The sequence below is a fragment of the Leucopleurus acutus genome, assembly GCF_964270905.1.
Source record: "Leucopleurus acutus genome assembly, chromosome: 9".
NCBI lineage: Eukaryota > Metazoa > Chordata > Mammalia > Artiodactyla > Delphinidae > Leucopleurus > Leucopleurus acutus.
In genome coordinates this window covers 10,634,218-10,653,427 of record NC_139144.1, presented here as the reverse complement: position 1 = coordinate 10,653,427, position 19,210 = coordinate 10,634,218, and the positions used below count along the sequence as shown (strand labels likewise).

Sequence of the window (19,210 nt, the reverse complement as noted above, 5' to 3'; positions counted from 1 at the left end):
CCCCTGCACACGTCATGCCGGCCACCGAGCCATCGGCCCCTGCTGCCGTCCTCCACACTCCTAGAAGCCGTGTGCCTGCTTCCCTTTAAGTAAAAGGCGTCTCTCTCCTACTCACTCACTTATTTACTCACTTATGAGAAAACAGCACAAACTTTCATGTCGAACCTTATCTATGTTAGATGCCAGGACGTACTGATGAGTGAAACACAGACAGACAATAGTTTGGAAGCTACAGAGGGAGAGGGACATAATCCCAATCCAGGTCCCCGTTTCCTGCAGGCTGGGTCCTTACGGAGCCCACCCCACTGGGAGGCACATCCCAGGGCGGGTGAGGGCCGGCGGGCTGTCCCAGGGACGGCCTGGGACCCGCTCCACCGTGGCAGGCGGGGCCGGACGGTCCTCCGACACACTGCACAGTCATGGCCACATCACGGGAGATGACCGCGGAACCGTGAAACACTGCTGGGGAGGGAAGGGGCGGAGAGCAACTATGGGGCAGGAGGGCGAGGCCTGGGCTGCCGTGAGAGGAGCGAGGTGGCAGGGCAGAGAGAGAGGCGACGCGAGTTCCTCTTCCGGGGGAAGCCTCAGAAAGCCTTAGCCATCTGGGATGTGAGAGGGAGGGCAGAGAAGCATGAGGTGAGCCACGGACGCCAAAGTGATGGCTAAAGCACCTGGAAGGGCACGGGGAGGCCAGCAGGGTCCCCCTCGATGGCCCCCTCTTATGTCTCCAGAGGGGCGTGTGCCATCCAAAGGCACCAGCTGGTCAGTGTCTTCTAGCCCCCCAGCCCCTGACGGGCCTGCCGGCCTGACACGTCCTTACAGGGGGCCATGTTATCACCTCTCAGCACTCCGTCCCGCCCAGCGTGCACTCAATGACACGGAATCCAGGGCCGCTGCTCCCCCAACAATGGGGTATCTGCAGGGTCTCCCTTAGGACTCAGTACGTGACACAGCAAAGGAAGCTCAGAAGCCTTACAAGGAAGCTGCTTCAGAGAAAGGGGGCCACGCAGACAAACTGTGGGCTTCTCCCGTGTACACAGGAGGGCAGGGCGGGGACCACCGAGAGGAGATTCCCAGGGACCCGCACGTCTTCAGCACAGGCTCTGCCCTAGTGAAACAGAACGAGAAGGGATCTTAGAAAGACCCCGAATGACCAGTACATCAGACAGGGATCCTCAGGGCCACTCTGACACCCTCCTGCTGCTTTCCCAGGCATTATGTGCCCGCCAGCACCCAGGGAGGCCCTGCTCTGGGCTTCTTAAGGTCCAATTCAATGGTCTGCTTTTGCAGAGAAGAAATTAAAGACAAGCCCCAAAAGCCATCCCCAGGACCTCAGTTATACACTGACTTCACAGCAGCCCAACCTCACACTCCTCCAGGAAATCTAACTGTAACATCACACGGCCGTCTGTCCCAGGGCGTGACCCACGGAGACCTGAGGACACACGACATTCACCCCAAGATGCCCAGCAAGTGCATGCCGGGCCCTGGAGCATGGGAAAGGTCTTCCTTTTCGTCAAACTATGGAATTCTCATATTCCCCTGGCTTTTGTGTTTGCCATAAACTCGCTCTTTCTCTACACAGGCACCTATGTAAGTGCACGGCACGCGGTAAGAGCCCAAAAAGCACTGAATTCCTCAGTCCGAGCATGACTGTGAATACATACATCCAAGGTGCAGCTGAGTGCTATGCAATATGTATATGCAAAAACATACCAGCCCATGACAGGATTTCAACCAAACACAAAGCTTCTTTACCTCATCACGGTGGTTTGGCCGGTGCCCCTCTCTGTCAAGGAGGCACCCTAATCTGGGGGTACCAGCTTCCAAAGGCACTGAGCCGGGTGGACCACAGACAGTGACCAAGGGTGAGAGGCAGATGGCAGATTTAAATCTTCACCCTTCTCAGGTCTCCTAATCCAAAATCTTCCCAAGTGTATCCAGCAGAATGTGGAGTTTTCACCGGGACTGCCAGCCTGAGGTGACAAGAGTCACAGATTCATTTACCTCACACCATGCTAGGAATCCAGGCAGGGCAGGGGAGCGCCTTTGTAAGGAAAGGAAGAACTGCAAGCGGCAGGGGGTGAGTGCTTCCAGTAAGAAAACACCTCAACTGCTAGGACCAAGGCTGCACGTGCATTTTCTTTCAAGTCGTTCCCAGTTCTCAGAGGCGTCCTATCCCCATTCAGAGGGAAGGTGAAAACACACAGGGCCCGAGTGGTGGCTGGGTCTGCAGGCCTGCAGCCCACTCCAGGGCCGAGACCCACCCACGTCTCCAACCCCGGGGCAGAGCACAACTTTGATAGACAACGAGGCTTTGGAAACGCTTTAATGACAAAGTGCGTTTGGCATTTAAAAACTATATTGCAAGACAAGTTTCTGGTACATTCTCACGTATGTTATCACATACAAATCGATGTACATTTGGTACATTACCATACATATGTAAGCTGAAATCTACCTTCATTTCTAAGAGATGACACCACGTACAGTACTGCTATTATTATTTTGGCTTAAGTTTAAAAAATGTCTTAAGAGGTCTGCAACTTGTACGAGAGGTATATAATGGCGACTGTGGGCCCACACGTGTCTGTCACCAAGTCTAGGGCCTGGTCCCAGGTTACTGGCCCGCGGGGCTCAGAATCAGGACAGCAGCAAAAACTCCACTGGACGCACATCAGAATAACTTTTACACGCTGAGATTCGAGAACAGTCCACCAGAGGGGGGATGAAGCGAGCTGATAAATAAATTTAGAGGGACTTCCCTGGTGGCGCAGTGGTTAAGAATCCGCCTGCCAATGCAGGGGACACGGGTTCGAGCCCTGGTCCGGGAAGATCCCACACGCCACGGAGCAGCTAAGACCGTGCACCACAACTGTCGAGCCTGCGCTCTAGAGCCCGCGAACCACAACTCCTGAGCCCGCAGGCCACAACTACTGAAGCCTGTGCGCCTAGAGCCCGTGCTCCACAAAGAGAAGCCACCGCACTGAGAAGCCCAGGCACCAAAACGAAGACCCAATGCAGCCAAAAATAAAAAAAATAAAATAAAAAATCTAGAGAAACAAAGACGCCTTTAAACTCAGAGCACGCAAACAAAAGACGGCATTCAACGCCGTTGGGAAATCATCGGCTCACGTGGGGACACTTCCAAGCCTGCCTGTTTGGTGGATGAGGTGTCAGCACAGAATGCCAACATCTTGTATGTTCTGAGCTTCATCCCACTCGAGTGAATGAGTGCTCTCATCTCTGCAGACTACTGCTCACTGCACATGCACAGGCCAGCACTGCACACTGAGCTCCAGCAGCCCAACACTGATGTTTATTTTTAAATATAGTTTGAAGCCATCAACCTTCCTGTTTTCCATTTTCTAAATCTGGGGCAGCAATGGGGGTAGTAGCAATAGTTACTAACCATGTCAGTCACACGGGGTCACATTCACCAGCAGGCGTCCTTTTGCACAAATCGGAGGGCAAAGTGTATCCCATGTGTATACAGATGTGGATATTCCTATACGTAGTTATATACACATATGTACCTAAATATAAACATGTTATAAATACATATATAAATGTATGAGCTTTGTAGGTTCTGCAAAATTCAAAATCATCAGGGACATCTATAAATGTCACACACGTTCACATTCAGTACATGCTTTTATTCCTATTATAAACACTCTCGTTAAGTTTGTAAAATTTCAAAAGAAAAGCTGAGCTGGGTCCAGGAAGAAAGGGGAGGTCTGGTAGAAACATTTTACAATGTGTCAAGCTTTGAAGAAGGACAACTTTTTTTTTTAAAACAAAAATAAAGCATTGCCTCAAAGTAACCTCTCTCTTTCTCTCTCTCTCTCCCCCTCTCTCTCAACAAGACTTTCCTGGATATCCCTTTTCTTCCTCCCTCTGGCAAAACATCACCCATTTCTACCCTTTGAATCCAACTCCAAGAGGTCGCGCGACAGCACTAAGCAAACCCTGTACCCCTCAGGCCAGGGCCTCCTTCCTGCCAGTTCAGAGTAGCCCTGGGTCAGAGGTCTTCCTCCACCTTCAGTCCCTGCCCACAGCCGCAGGCAGGGCCCTGAAAACACCAGTCCTTCTCTCCAGAACAAGGGTATATGAACTAGAAGCTGCAAAATGTATAAAGGCCTTCTCTTTCAGTAAACTAACGTTACAGTTAATGGTGCTCACGGAAGCCAAAAGTCCCCAAATGTTCCCTAAATCCCACTTGTAAAACCGTCAGGGCAAGACAATGTTCTGGAACTAAATAAAGATGACGGTCCTCCACGCAATGAACCGTTCACTTCAAATCGGTCACTTTATGTTATGTGAATTTTTCACTTCAAATCGGTCACTTTATGTTATGTGAATTTTACCTCAACTAAGAAAAAAATGTCTTATGGATTAGTTGGAAGCTGAGATATAGCAGAAACAAATTTTTAATGAAAACTTTCTTCATATTTTTTTCCCATTTATTTTGAAAATATCGTCAAGACTCCTTAGCCTTTCAGCTACGAATGACAGAGTAATTTATATCTTGAACTTCACAATTTTCTCTCTTTTGCCTTCATGAGGATTGAGATTAAATGATCCCTTTACTTAAACTCTTACTAATATTTTTGTTTTCAAGAAACACATTTCCTGCTGAGGCTCTAAGATGTTCTGCGCCCAATTCAATGTTGGGGGTGGTTCCCCACACCAACAAGCAATGCTCCGACACCAGCCGGGGGTCCTACAGTTCAACTCAACTCTACCTGGAGACAGCGTCAGAGCCCACAGGCTAAGGGCTCCGTCCCACAGGACTGCCCTCCCTTCAGACCAACCGGCTATATAGATCAGAGGTGGTCACGACCCCTTCCTCAGCTTCCGATAACTTGCTAGAGTGGCTCAGAGAACTCAGAGAAACATTTTACTCACTAGATCAACAGTTTATTCTAAGAGGCTATAACTCAGAAACAGCCAGACGGAAGAGATGCACGGGGCAAGGCATGGGGAAGGGCGTGGAGCTTTCATGCTCTCTCCAGGCATCCCACTCTCCCCAAATCTCCACATGGTCACCAGCTGGGAAGCTGCCTGAACCCTGTCCTTTTGGGTTTTTCTGGAGGCTTCATTATATAGGCAGGATCGACTAAATCACTGGCCACTGGCGACTGATTCAACTTCCAGCCCCACTCCCCTCCCTGGAGGTCAGGGGGGTGGGACTGAGAGTTCCAACCCTCTAATCACAAGGTTGGTTCCCCTGGCAACCTGCCCTCCGTCCTTTCCAAAAGTCACGTCATTAACATGACAAACATCGTTATGCTCTAATCACTTAAGAAATTCCAAAGGCTTTAGGAGCTTGGTGCCAGAAATAAGGAAAACCAAATATATATTTCTTTTTACAAATAAGAGTATCACAGACTCACATCTGGCATTTCTAAGGATGGTGGCCCCGGAGACATGTGTTTCCTGGGGTGTCATGTAGGCTGTGTCAGGGATGCACTGAACATACAGTCCCGAGGGCGGCCATTCCAGGCTCCTCCTTGAGGGTCCCAGGTGGGTAGAACCTGCTGTCTCTCCCCATGGAGCTCACGGTCCAGCCCCTGGTGCCAGCTGTCCTCCCAGCACCTACCGCCGCCCTGCCATCTCCCCCGCTACCTGTCCCCAGTCCTTCAAGTTACGGCCTCCTCTTCTAGTTACAACACACTGCTAGGAGAACTCAGCAGTATGTGAATTCATATTTAAGTGTTCATTATTTGAGTAAACATTTAAATATCCCTCACTCTCCTGGGGCAGGTACCGTAATTTAAAAGAGGAGCTTGCCAGGCCCAGGCCCAAGGCATCAGGAGCACATGCTGGGGAAGGGCAGGCTACTCTGGGCTCTGGTCCACCCATCACCAACCTCTGCTTGCTTTTTTTTTTTTTTTTTTTTTGCCATACGCGGGCCTCTCACTGTTGTGGCCTCTCCCGTTGCAGAGCACAGGCTCCGGACGCGCAGGCTCAGTGGCCATGGCTCACGGGCCCAGCTGCTCCGTGGCATGTGGGATCTTCCCGGACCGGGGCACAAACCCGTGTCCCGTGCATCGGCAGGCGGACTCTCAACCACTGCGCCACCAGGGAAGCCCCTCAGCTTGCTTTTTGTTTACTTTGCTTGTTTACTGCAGAGGTGAGGGGTTGGTATGAGCCGCCTGTGGCAGCGATGAGCCAGGCAGGCTCCCGGGACCCCTGGCACTGGAGTCTGGGGGCTTAAACTAAGTGCCACAGGACCTGGAGGGACACAGAACAGGATGTGTGCTACCCAGAGCAGAGGGCAAGAGCTGCAGGCAAAGGTGCACTGCCAGGTTCCAGGGGATAACATGGGCCTCTCCTGAGACAAACTCTCCCTCCCTGACCAAACCGGAGATAGGGTCCTGGAGCCTCGATCTTGGCCTTTGATGTCTGTCCTCGGAGGGCCCAGCCTTTAGCAAGGATTCTGCTAAGTCATCCCCCCTGCCTGCTCTCTGATCAAGTTCCTCAACTCCTCCTTGATGTCTAAGCCCTCTGCCTGTCCTCAGCAAGATCCTGTTGGGCCAGTTTGGCAAGAATGTCCCTTCCTTGATGCTCCTTAGTAACTTTTCATCCCCTGACCCTGTCACTGCTCTTTGGCTGTATCCGCTGCATTAGGATTTGAGCTCAGCTCCTTCCCCTGCTGCAACAGTACCAAACAAAATCTGTCTCTACCACCTTTCACTGGTGTCCTGCTCTGTTTCTCCCCGACATTTGTCTGCTGGTTGTCTGAGAAATAACCCGACACACCTGGGTTTACACTGACTCAGCTGGTACCTAGTTCAGTTTGATGTAATAAGACACACAGAGGAATTTTATGTCGTTAGTGTTGTACTAACTGCACACTAACTAAAGGAAGCCAGAACATAGCTGCCATCGTAATATTAATAGCAACAAAGTCAGAAATCGTTACAAAGGCCCCAATCCATTCTGCTAGGGTCAGCTGATCACACCACCTGCATCTCCCACAAATCCAACCCACCTCCTCCCACCATTTCTGAAGTCGTTTTGATGCTCTACCCCACTGCCTACTCCGACTGCTGCTGTGCATACCGCAGCCGGATCAATGCGTGAAAACAGAAGTCTGAGCAGTTGTCTCCCCGTCTCAAGACGTACCCCATCTTCTGTGGCTGCAGAGAACAGCTGTGGCTGGGCCTTCTCTCACCCCTCCACTGCCCTCCAGAGCCCCGTCTCCATCCTGTCCTGGTCCGCGGTACCCTCTGCCACAAGGCCCGCCCCTGCTCTATCTCCATCCCAAACGCCCCCCTCCATTCCCCTAGTTAGCTCCTACTTACCCTACTCGCCCGTCAAACCCTCAGACCTCCTCACCAGGTAAACAACCACTACAAATACATCGTCCTGTCCTGGGCTCTTCCCTGTCGTGGGATCACTGGGCGCATCCCTGCTGTACCTACTGCACTTCCAGGAGGGCAGGCCTGGGTCTCTGGGCTCACACCAACCCAGCAGAGCACTGCGGAACAGAAGTGCTCAATAATAAACACGGGCAGACTGCACCCAGGTCCACTCCGCACCAAGTATTCCTTCATTTTATACTTTCACTTTTCATTATAGAAAATTCCAAAACATACGAAAGGAGACAGAGTAGTATGATGAACCTTTGTGAAGACGTCACCAGCTTCAACTACTGTCAACTCACAGCCAATAAATACTGTTTCAACCACAGCCACACCATTTCCCCCAATGGGATTTAAATTAAATTTTTAATGTTGAGATCATGGTACAGTCACACGGAGATCCCCTATACTCTTTATCCAGTTCCCCCCGATGGTAATATCTTACTAAGCTAAACCAGGATGGTGATATTCTTACAGTCAAGATAGAGAACATTCCCACCCCACAAGGACCCCTCCACTCCCCCTCCACCTTTACCCCCTCCAAACTCCTAGGAAACACTAATATGTTCTCCATTTCTATAATTTTGCCATTTAAAGGATATTATGTTAAGTGGAACCATGCAGGATGTAAACTCTGGGGAATGGCTTTGCTCTGAGGATTCACCCAGGTGTGGCACCACTGCTGCATCAACATTCTGGTTCCTTTTCATGGCTGAGCTGTGTTCCATGGTGTGGATGGACTGCACTCTATTTATCCACCTGCTGAAGGACACCCAGGTTGTTTCCAGTTTGGGGCTATTTAGAATAAAGCTGCTATAAACATTTCTGTTCAGGTTTTTGTGTGAGTGTAAGTCTATTTCTTTGGGACAAAAACCCAGGAGGGCAACTGCTGAGTCACATGGTGGTTGCATGTTCAGTTTCTTTAAGAAACGGCCAAACTCTTTCCCAGAGAGGCTGCACCATTGTCCGTTCCCACCTGCAGTAAATGAGAGTTCCAGTTTCTCCACATCCTCACCAGCATTTGATGCTGTCACTATTTTTATTTTGAACCTTTCTCACAAGTCTGTAGTGATGTCTCACTGTGGCTTTAATTTGCATTTCACTGAAGGCTAACGATGCTGAACATCTTGTCATGTGATTATTTCCCACCTGTACATCCTCTTTGGTGAAACGTCTCTTCTTCTCTTCTGCCCATTTTCTAACTGGATTGTTTGTTTCTTTACTGCTGAGTATTCACAGTGCAAATATTTACTCCCAGTCTGTAGCTTGTCTTTTTATCCTCTTAACATGTTCTTTCCATAGCAAAAATTTTCAGTTTGAATGAAGTCTAATTTATCAATTTTTCCTCTTACGGATCACGCTTTTGGTGCTAATCTAAGAGCCTTTGCCCAGCCTGGACCCCAAAGATTTTCTCCTATTTTCTTGGTAAAAGTTTTATAGTTTTCCATTTTCCATTTAAGTTTTTGATCCATTATACATTAATTTTTGTGTAAGATGTGAGACTTTGGTTAATGTTCTTTTTTTTTTTTTCGCCTGTGGGTGCCCACTTGCTCCAGCATTATTTGTTGAAAAGGCTATCTTTCCTTTATTGACTTGTTTTGGCACCTTTTTCAAAAAAAATCAATTGGGCATATTTGTATGAGTCTATTTGGGGTTTTCTATTGGTTTCTGTGTCTATCCCTCCACCAACACCACACAGTCTTAGTTACTGTAGCTATATAATAAATCTGGAAATTAGGCAAATCCATTCTTCCCACTTTATTTTTTTTTCAAAATTGTCTTAGCTACTCAAGTTCCTTTGCCTTTCCATATAAATTTTAGAATTATCTTGTCTATATCTACAAAAAAACCTTGTCAGTAATTTGATAGGAATTGTGTTAAAACTATGCATCAAGTTGGGAATAAATGACATCTGTACCAGGTTGAGTTTTCCAACCCATGAACATGTCTCTCCATTTATTTAGATATTCTGTTATTTCTTTCATCAACACTGTGTAGTTTTCAGCATATAAGTCTTGTACATGTTTTGTTAGCTTTATACTTTAGTATTTCAATTCTGATCTATTATAAATGACACTGTATTTTTTTTATTAACTTTTTTTCTTTGATGTGGACTATTTTTAAAGTCTTTATTGATGCTTCTGTTTTTATGTTTTGGTTGTTTGGCCGCGAGGCAGGTGGGATCTTAGCTCCCTGACCAAGAATCGAAACTGCACCCCCTGCACTGGGAGGCGAAGTCTTATTAACCACTGGACCACCAGGGAAGTCCCGACACCTGTATTTTAAATTCAGGTTTCTACATGTTTGTTGCTACCATATAGAAATATAATTGATTTTTGAGTGCTAATCTTAATATCCAACAACCTTGCTGCATTCACTTATTTGTTCCGGGAGGTTTTTTAGTAGATTCCTTCGAATTTTCCACATGGACAATCATGACATCTGCCAAAAGGGACAGTTTTATTTCTTCCCCTCCAGTCTGTTATCTTTTATTTCCTTCTCTTGCATGGTGCCCCTGTAGAACTTCCAGCGTCATGTGGAGCAATAGTGGTGTTAGCTGTAGGGTTTTTGTAGATGCTCCGTTCTATTTTGCTGGGGTCTTTCGTCATTAATGGGTGTGAATTTTGTCAAATTCTTCTTTTGCATCTATTGATATCATGTGATTTTTCTTCTTTCTCCAGATAATACAGTGGGTTGCACTGATGGATTTTCAAATATTGAATCAGTCGTGCATCCCTGGAATAAGTCCCACCTGGCCATGGTGTATACTTCTTTTTATATATTACTGAATTCTATTTGCTTCTATTTGGTTAAACAGTTTCGTGTCTATGTCCATAAGGGATAATTCGTCTATAGTTATCTTTTTTGCCATTGCCTTTGTCTGGTTTTGTTATCAGGGCAACATGACCTTCAAAGAATGAATTGGAACGTGTTCCCTCCTCATCTATTTTTTGAAAGGGATTATGTAGAATTAGTGTTAATTCCTCATTAAATATTTGGTAGAATTCCCCAGTGAAACCATCTGAGCCTGGAGATTTCTTTTTGGGGAGTTTTAATAAATTACCAATTCAATTGCCTTAATAGTTACAGGGTATTCAAACGGGTATTCAAAATTTGTGCTTATCATTAAACACTACATACGTTGTCTGTAATATTCCCTTAGTGTCCTTTTGGCTTCTACAGGGTCTTCAGCAATAGCCCTATTTCATTCTGATATTAGCATATGTGTCTTCCCTCTCTTTTGCCAGTCTTTCTAGAGGTTTGTCAAATTCTTGGATCTTTTCCAAGAATCAGCTCTTCGGGTTATTTTCTGTTTCCCCGTTTATAATTGCACTGCTTTCTGCTTATATTTTTAGAAGAGGGGTGAATGTAGCCCTAAGTGTGAGCCACCACCATCGCTGTGTCTCAGGGGTCAGCCACCACCCACCCCTCGACTGTGCACAGCACACGGGGCCCCCAGCCAGTGCTGTGTGTGTGTCTCTGAGCTCCCCCTGGGCTAACGTCCTCAGGGACTGCCGAAATGAAAACACGGAAGACTCGGAAGGTGTTCTTAAGATTAAACGGCTCCAATTTCACATGTTTGCTTTTTGTATCTGAAATCAAAGCCCTACTTCTTCCAAGCGGACACCTGCACACCCAAGTTCCTTAGACACACTGGCTGCACAGACGCCTAATCCACACTGGATGTGCAGGGCCGCACAGTCACACTCGGACATGCTGGCCCACGCAGCCCACGTCTGTCCCAGGGCCTGATGCTCCAGGCCAGGACGGTCGCCCCGCGGCGCACACAGGGCACGCCGAGCTCGTTCAGCCCCCAGGCCCTTCTCAAGTTCAGGAAGGGCTTGTGACCTCCACACAATGGCCCTAGCGGCCCACGTTCGGAGCTCTTAGTGAGTCTGAAGGTTTTCTCTGGTACTTTCCTTCCTCAAGCTTATCATCCACCCTCTACTGCTGTCGCCAGCATGTTTCCAGTGAACCTGGTCTTGGAGTGGTGGGATCTGACCGAATTCCATGTCAGACGGCTGGGCTCTAGCCGGAATCCACTAAATACGTTCAAATTAGCCATTAATCGTGGTCGACTCCGGGAGGAGGGGGCTGTGTGGAAATGGAGGCATGTCCCGCTGCTTCTGTCTAAATTATTAAAACACAGAAGAACAGACACACGGCTTCACGTGTGTGAGTCCGTGCACCACACACACAGGAACACAGGCACTTCTCATGCTGTGCTCCTACATGTACAAACAAATGCATCAACACAGCGCACGTTTCTTCTTACCCTTCATTTCAGTTACACCTGCTAAGAAAGACGTGCAGTTTAATTCTATGCTAAAAGCAAGCATCTTTGGGAAGAAAACTGGCCCTTCTCTTAAATGACACATGGATCTCGTTTTCTCTGGAAAAAGAAGGAAAATGGAGCTAGCTGTCATCACTACAACCTCCCCTGCGTAAGAGGTGGGATTTAAACACAATGTCTACTTCCCCCTCCCCCAAAAGTGCATCTAATGAGGAAGTGGGAACCCTCACTCAGCTTCCCCGGGGCAGAAAAGCAGCCGCATAAGGAATCCACAATTACAGCGAAGAGCGATTTTAAAGTGTAAGTTCAGCTCGAGCTACATCCCCTCCCCTCCTGCCCGGGGCCAGGCCAGTCCTGGACTCTCAAGGCAGGTGGGGAATGTCCATAACAGAAAGGGGTGCTGAGGAACCCACCACCGCTGCGTTAACTCCCTCCCTGGGGCCGATGCAAAGACAAATTCGACCCCGCGAGTATGACACGTGCCCAGGGAGGAAGCAGACCCATCCAGAAGCGGCCACTCGCTGGGGGGATCCAGGATGGCGGCCGAGAACGTAAGGGGCCAGGACAGGTCTGTGTGAGCGGGCGAGGGCAGCCGTGCCACTCAGAGCGGGGAGCTCGCTGCTCTCTGTGGCCCCCACTTCCTCTGAAAAGGGAGGGTCGGGTGTTCCAGCTTCTTCTTTCAACTCCAAGTAATGCCACAGGGAGTTGAAAAGCACCGATGTGCGGCTGCTGAGAGCACCATGACCCTCCGCATCAACGCCTGAAAGTGCTCAGTGAGCAGAAAACAGAAGCACACCTGCAGGACGCCAGGCAGAGACTCAACACCACTGCTAACCCCAGCGGGCTGCACAGCGGCGCCCCTGCACCTTCCCCAGCCAGAGCCACATTGCTGAGATGCGACACACGTGGAAATATTTCTGCATGAGAGGACATCCAGAGCAGAGGAAAGGAGGTGGGTTTCTTACCAGGAGCTCCTTTGTACAGACCGCTGGGGCTGCCCATCTGCGGCCCGGATGGGCTCAACGGAGGATAACGTGGGCTTCTTGTCACTGGAAAGAGAAAGCAGAATGACGAGCTGTTCCCCTCCGCTCCCTCAAGGGGTGGGATTGCACGCTACGAGCTCTGCTTCTTTCTTACCATACGGCGTTTCTGGAGACACAGGAAATGCTGGTGTGGGAGAGATGGACTCACTGCCACTGCTGGTTGGAGAGAAGATCCTGCCGTCGATCACACCCAGGTCTGGGGGATACGTGGTGATCACCGCCTGAAATCGGCAGGGGGGGGTTGGTTAGGTGAAGGCCACTCCCAGACGGCTGGGGGCCCCTGGCACCCACTGAGCCAACCCTCGTCTGAGACTGGGGACAGGAGGCTGCCATGGAAAACTGGAAGAAGCTTCAATAACAGTCAAGGTAGAGGGAAGTGTCTTGTGGTCAACATTACACAGCTCATAAGTGGAGTTAGAGAGTCTGTGCAGCAGAGGGAAAGTGAGCGTTAAGTGAAAAAGGCAGGGTAAAAGAATTGTCACCTGTGGTGTGTCCACAGATACGCAAAATACCCAATGAATTAAAAGCACAGGCACAGAAAAGAGGCTGGCAGGATGTAGCCCAGATATTAGCACTGGTTCTGTGTGTGTGTGTGTGTGTAAGACTACTGGTGACTTTCTTTTCTCGTCTATTCTAGGTTCCAACTTTTCCACCATGAGAGTCAATGAAACCCTAATTTCAAAGGGTTCATTGTTTGGGGGTTTGCCAACCTGTCTTACTTCAATTCTGAATAAAAGCCTTAAGTACGCCTCCCCAAAGATGCTCTGTAGATCTCCCCACGGAGCACACATCCACGCGGACCCGCTTTCTTCCTCCCTCCCGGGGACGCCGGGAGGCCTTGGGTTGGGGACTTGGGGTCCTTTGCGATGACTTCTGTTTGCCCTTTGCTGCCGCTGTCCACCCATGGAGCTCTGACACCTCTACCCTCACGACCCACCTGCATGCTGGGCCCCTCATCCCCATTCTACAGATCAGAACACAGAGGCTCAGATGACCGCAGTGAGTGAGGTGCACGCCCGCACGGCTCTCTCGGGAGAGCGGGGATCCCACCCAGGATCCCGGCTGGTGCACAGCTGGGCTCCCCCCAACACCATCTGCCTTCAGGGAGGAACGTCGTGTGTGAGACGGGGGCGAAGGCGGGTGGGGAACTGAACTGGTGATTTGGGACGGGGCTGAGGCCAGGTTCTGGGTGGCGGGGTGTGTATACCTCCTTGGCGTTGTCTGAAGAGAGAAAAGGCGCCAGGCTCGGGGCCTGTTCCGCACTGGTAGTCTTGCCCCAGCCGCATGTGGAGAAGGCTGGCTGCTCCCCAGCATTGCTGTCATACTGCTCGAGGCTCAGCTTCTGGAATCTTCCGCCCAGCGGCTCGTCACCTGTTAGGAGAGAGACACGTGGGCCGCAGGCGTTTTCATCATGGAGGAGAGCACTGACCCTCAGTTAAAACTGACTTTAAAACTTCTCAGAGGCATTCTTTGTTTTATTTTTTCCAGTTCCAGAACATTTTCATCACCCAAGATGAAACCCCGTCCATGCCCATTAAGGGGAGCGTTCACTCCCCGTTCCCGACCCCCAGCGCCTGGCAACCACTAAGTTACTTTCCGCCTCTACGGATTTGCCTATTCCGGACACTTCATGTACATGGAATCACACACTCCACGTCCTTTGCTGTCTGACGTCTTTCACCCAGCGTGACCCTCTCGAGGCTCATCCTGTTACTGTGTGAACTGGCCGTTGTCCATGTTCCTGGCTGTTTCTCCCAGCGTCAGCTCCACCAGGGAATCGTGCCTGGCCGGTTCCCCAGGGCCCGGCACACAGGAGGTGCTCAGGAAGCATAAGGGACAGAGAAAGGCTGGGACCCAGGATCGAGGCTTCTTTCCGCTGGCTAAGCGAGCAAGACAGATTCTTGGTGGTGGTCAAGCTTCAAAGAGCCCAGGGTGGGCCCCCTGATGGCCACAGGCCCTGGGACTTAGTCTGAGACCTCTGCCCGCATAATCCGTCTTCCCCTTCTCAGGGCATCTGTGGTCAACTTTGGGGTCACAGTGCCTGCACCTTGCCTTATGACCACCAAGGAGGTAACAACCACTCAGACCAGAGACACAGAAATCTTTCCTTGAGTCACAAACATAAATACATATCCATTTGCCTACACAAACGGTCACCTTCTTGATATGTTGTCCTGCATCTTTACAAAAAATTGTATCCGTTCTTTGTGACCTCTATGAATCACCTATTTGTTTTTGCTCAATCCCAGGATACAGGTATAGTGATATCAGAATTGTTAACCTGTACACCTTTTATTTCAAAGTGTCAGAGATACTTTGTATTTCATAGCTGGTCCACACTGGTTGCTCAGGGGAGCCACGGGGGCTGCTGCACATGGACGTGTAACCGAGGGCATCCTCAGACTCACGGGGCAGGGAGGAAGCAGCCCCGGCGCCGGCCTACGCCCTCCGGAACAGGCTTCTGGGCAGGACCAGGCACTAGGACGGCACCAAGGGCTCTGGGATACGACCAGGCTGGGCGTGACCTACAGCATGCCAGAGCTGTGTGCGAACCCTGTCTGCCCACCCCCCGTCAGGGCCAGAGTGGCCCAAAGGCCACACCACCTGCAGAGCTTCAGGGCTGCGTGAGGACCCTGCACATGACAGCTTGACGCTTAACAGCGAGGAATCCTGGGGGGAAAAAAAGCTTAATTCAAGCACCAACGGTCGGCATTCACTGTCCCACTGTCCAGTGCAAGAAATGTCACAGATCCTCAGCCCTGCTCCAACCAACTAAGACTCACTTTATGGGGGATGGGGGAGGGGTCGGGGGCTGCAATCGATCTGTGGACTCTCACGACTGGTGGTTTGGGAAACCTGCTGCAGGCTGTTACGATGGCAATGTTTCTATCGATGATATCCTCTGAAAATTCAGACGTGTTAAGGGTTTCCCCTACAGTTCAGATTTAAGCGATGTAATCCCTACAACTGTGACGGTCACGATGACACTGCATTTAAAGGTGGGGTTTAAATTACCAATGGCTCATCTGGAGAGACTCTGCCCGCGGCTGTGAACACGCTGTCACGTGAGCACCCTGGCAAGCATCGTGCCCCTCCCTCAGCAGGGCCTTTCAGAAGCTTCGTGGAATTCAAAGGCTGCCGTGTGAAGGGAGCTCCGTCCACAGAGGGAGAACACTCAACAGCTGTGTCCAGTGAGGAGAGGAGTGCGACTCCTTCCCGGGCGCCCCCCCCAAACCCTCCAGCTTCCCGAGGGTCCCTTCCTCGGACAGAGGCCAGCCGGGCACAGCCCTCCGTGTCACACGGGAGGACATCTGCTGGGTGCCATTCAGCTGGTGACCCAGCGGACGAGATCTAAACCCGGTCTCCGAGCGGCCGGCCCCTCCCAGAAGAATCCTTCCACCCCTCCTGACATCCTTCCTCCGTTTCCAACAGCTGCCCTCTAAGACCCGGCCTGGAGGGGCGAGGGGAGAGGGCATTAGGATTCGGGATTTGGAGGCTCGTGTCCACCCTCACCAGCTGGAGGACCAGCCGTAGGGCATCCTCCAGCCCCCGTTTCATTATGTGAAAAACGGGCACAATGCTCGCCCCCTTTTCTCCCCTGCAGAGAAAAACTGGGCTGAGGATGACATAAAATGCGTTTAACACATGCACACTGACACAGCGCCACCGCCGTCCTGCGGTCCTCTTCCGGGTCCCTCCTCGGGTTCCCGCCCTCCACGAGGCCGGCGCTGCAGGACTGGCCCGACGGCCACAGACCTGCCCCCGGATGGGCACCTGGAGCCACCGAGGGAGCGGGCGCCGGGAGGCGTGAGGCCGCAGGGAGAGGCTGGCCCCCCGGAGGATCGGGGCCCAGGCACGGGCTCGCATGCTGTCACCGGGGCAGCAAAGGTGCAGAGTGGGGACAGAAGGGGCCCGTGAGAGCCTGGCTGCCCTGAGAGGCGGAGCGCCAATGCCCTCCTCCAAGGCTGCAGGGGTTACACAGAGCACGGAGCACCTCATCCAAAGAAACACCTCCAACCAGATCGCGCACTGACACATGCAGCCCATCACAGCCAAGAGATCCAGAGCCCGCGCTGCCCCAAAGCCTTCCGGACAAGGGATCTGGGGACGGGAAGACAGCTTCTGTTCAACATGCAGGATAATAAATGGTGTTCTGTGGAAACAGCACATTGCCATCACTCCAACACGCTGTGTGGCCTGAAGCCCCAGAAAGGTGCGGAGAGTGTGGGCATGCTCCCCGACCTCAATGCCCCATGACCTCAGCCCTGACCTTTGAACCAGAGGGTTCCAGGAACTGAGGCCCCATTCTGTGTAAGGCCCTGCGTATAAAAACCAGCCAGCACAGCCTCGAGGATGTACTGCAAAGGCCCGGCTATAAAAACATGTCCAGGTGGCACCAGGGCCCAAGAGGGAATATGCAGAACTGAGGAGGGAGTTCCAGAGAAGGAAGCTTAGATTTGTTTTTTTAACTGAAGGACAGTTTACAATGTTATGTTAATTAGACTTTTAAAACCTCTCTTCAGGTTTCCTGTAACAGTCCAGTTTCAGAGTAGCCGGGGAACTCAGTCTGTCCTTTCAGCTGATTCGGAGCCACGTGTGGCCTCAGTCCTGGGCTTCCTCCAGATGAGGCCCTGAGACAGCGTCCGTGAGTGGCCCCAGATATGTCCCTATGGAACACAGGGGTTTGCAACCATTTCTTGATGTTCTCTCTCTCAGGCACAAATGAAGATAACAAAGAGACTTTTCTTCACTTAAAAATCTCTCCTGGGGCTTCCCTGGTGGCGCAGTGGTTCAGAGTCCACCTGCTGATGCAGGGGACATGGGTTTGTGCCCCGGTCCGGGAAGATCCCACGTGCCGCGGAGCGGCTGGGCCCGTGAGCCATGGCCGCTGAGCCTGCGCGTCCGGAGCCTGTGCTCCACAACGGGAGAGGCCACAACAGTGAGAGGCCCGTGTAGCACAAAGAAAAAAAAAAAAAAAAAATCTCTCCTGTAAAGTGTTCTTCGTATCAAATACCACCTCGAGTGCCTTCACCGAACCTAAGTAATAGGGCATGTGGTTCAGCAGCTAGGGGCTTCATTCTTCAATAATCATGGATCAATACTTCACCGCTCCCCGGCCTGCAAGAGTGTGGTCGCAGGCGGACACCGAGGGTCTATGCCAGGACCAACGTTGAGAGCAGGGGTCGGGGCACGCATACAAGCTCCACAGGGTACCCCGTTTCCAGGCTGTGACCTGCACAGAGCATCGCTCTCCCCGCAGAGCGTGTCTTCCCTTCCCAAAGAGGCAAAGATACAGGCACCACGGTCATCAGAGCCCAGGCCCCCGCAGGCGACAGACCCTGCCCTCCTATCAGACTGCAGTGTAGACAGGAGGGTCCCCAGCACCACCCCGACCCCAGCGTGATGCTTCTGGAGAAACGACGAGGGGTGCACGACGCAGCCGCGGCGCCGGGATATGCCCACATGTGCCCACCTCTGCCCGGGAGGAAAGCGGGAAGCAGAGCCCGGCCGCCTCACAACAGCCAGGCGGTGTGCTGTGTCGTTTCTGCCGATGAGGAAAATGGGGTCTCGAGTTGAGACCTGCCCCATCCCACACAGCAAGCTACAGACAGGGGTTTGGTGCGCCGCGGAGCCGAACAAAAACCCCCCACTGCACACTCCACTCCCCCAGGGGGGCTTGTCCTCGCCCACCGGTGCCAAGCGAGGGGCGGGTCAGCCAGGAGGTGCCACTGTCCCCTCCCACTTCAAAAGGCCTGCTCAGTGCAGACGGTGGCCCACAGGCCTGGGCGGCACGGCCCACCCACCCAGACGAGTGGCGCTGTCGGCACCTCAGTGATTCATAACGGCTAACGCGGATGATGGAAGGGACACCGGCTGAGATCGGGGACCCTTCCTTCTGCCCATGTGCCAAGGGGCAGTGGACGCCCGCTTTGCTTCTCAAATCCTTCTACCCCTCAAGTGAATTTCAGATGAACAATGGCTTCTTCCTTACGATCTCTGGAAACGACCCCTTTGGCATTTGAGTAAAAACACTGGCTGGGGGTGTAGTTCCCAGAGCAGGTGAGCGCAGAGCAGCCTGGACCAAAGGTAGGAGGAGGCGGGTTTTAAAGGCCTTCCTGTCCGAGAATCGTTGGTCTGACGGTGGAAGTGGGGCTGGGCAAAGGGCATGTGACGCCAGGCCCACCCGCTGGCAGACGCCGGCTCCCTGGCCCGTTCGGGCAGTCCGCCTCTGGCCAAGCGCGGAGCAGGTCTGCCTCTGTGCCCACTGGACGGTCCGACAGACGTCTCAGGGATGAAATGAGGACTAGTCCAGGCTCAATGAAATAATGCAGCAAAAGCCAGTGCAGGATACAAGCCCACAGAAAGAACCAAATGTGAAAACTGCAGCCACCAAACATGCCAGAGGAAGATTCATGCAGTCACTGAAAATCCTGTTTGATGGAATGTGAAGGGAGAAAACATGCTAAAACATTACGTGAAAAGAGCAGCGTGGGAAAGTGAGC

At 51.4% G+C, this 19,210-nt stretch overlaps 1 protein-coding gene across 2 annotated transcripts in view; it reads right to left on the bottom strand.

The window, feature by feature from the left end:
• The window catches only part of TNS3 (tensin 3), a 224,120-nt gene that overhangs the window by 43,062 nt on the left and 161,848 nt on the right, over positions 1-19,210 (bottom strand). For both annotated transcript variants that reach the window (XM_082846490.1, XM_082846491.1), the window contains 3 exons: positions 13,915-14,078; positions 12,802-12,928; positions 12,630-12,713 (listed from right to left, as the gene is read on the bottom strand). In XM_082846490.1, coding sequence (XP_082702616.1) covers positions 12,630-12,713; positions 12,802-12,928; positions 13,915-14,078 — 375 coding nt within the window. The remainder of the gene's footprint in view (positions 1-12,629; positions 12,714-12,801; positions 12,929-13,914; positions 14,079-19,210) is intronic.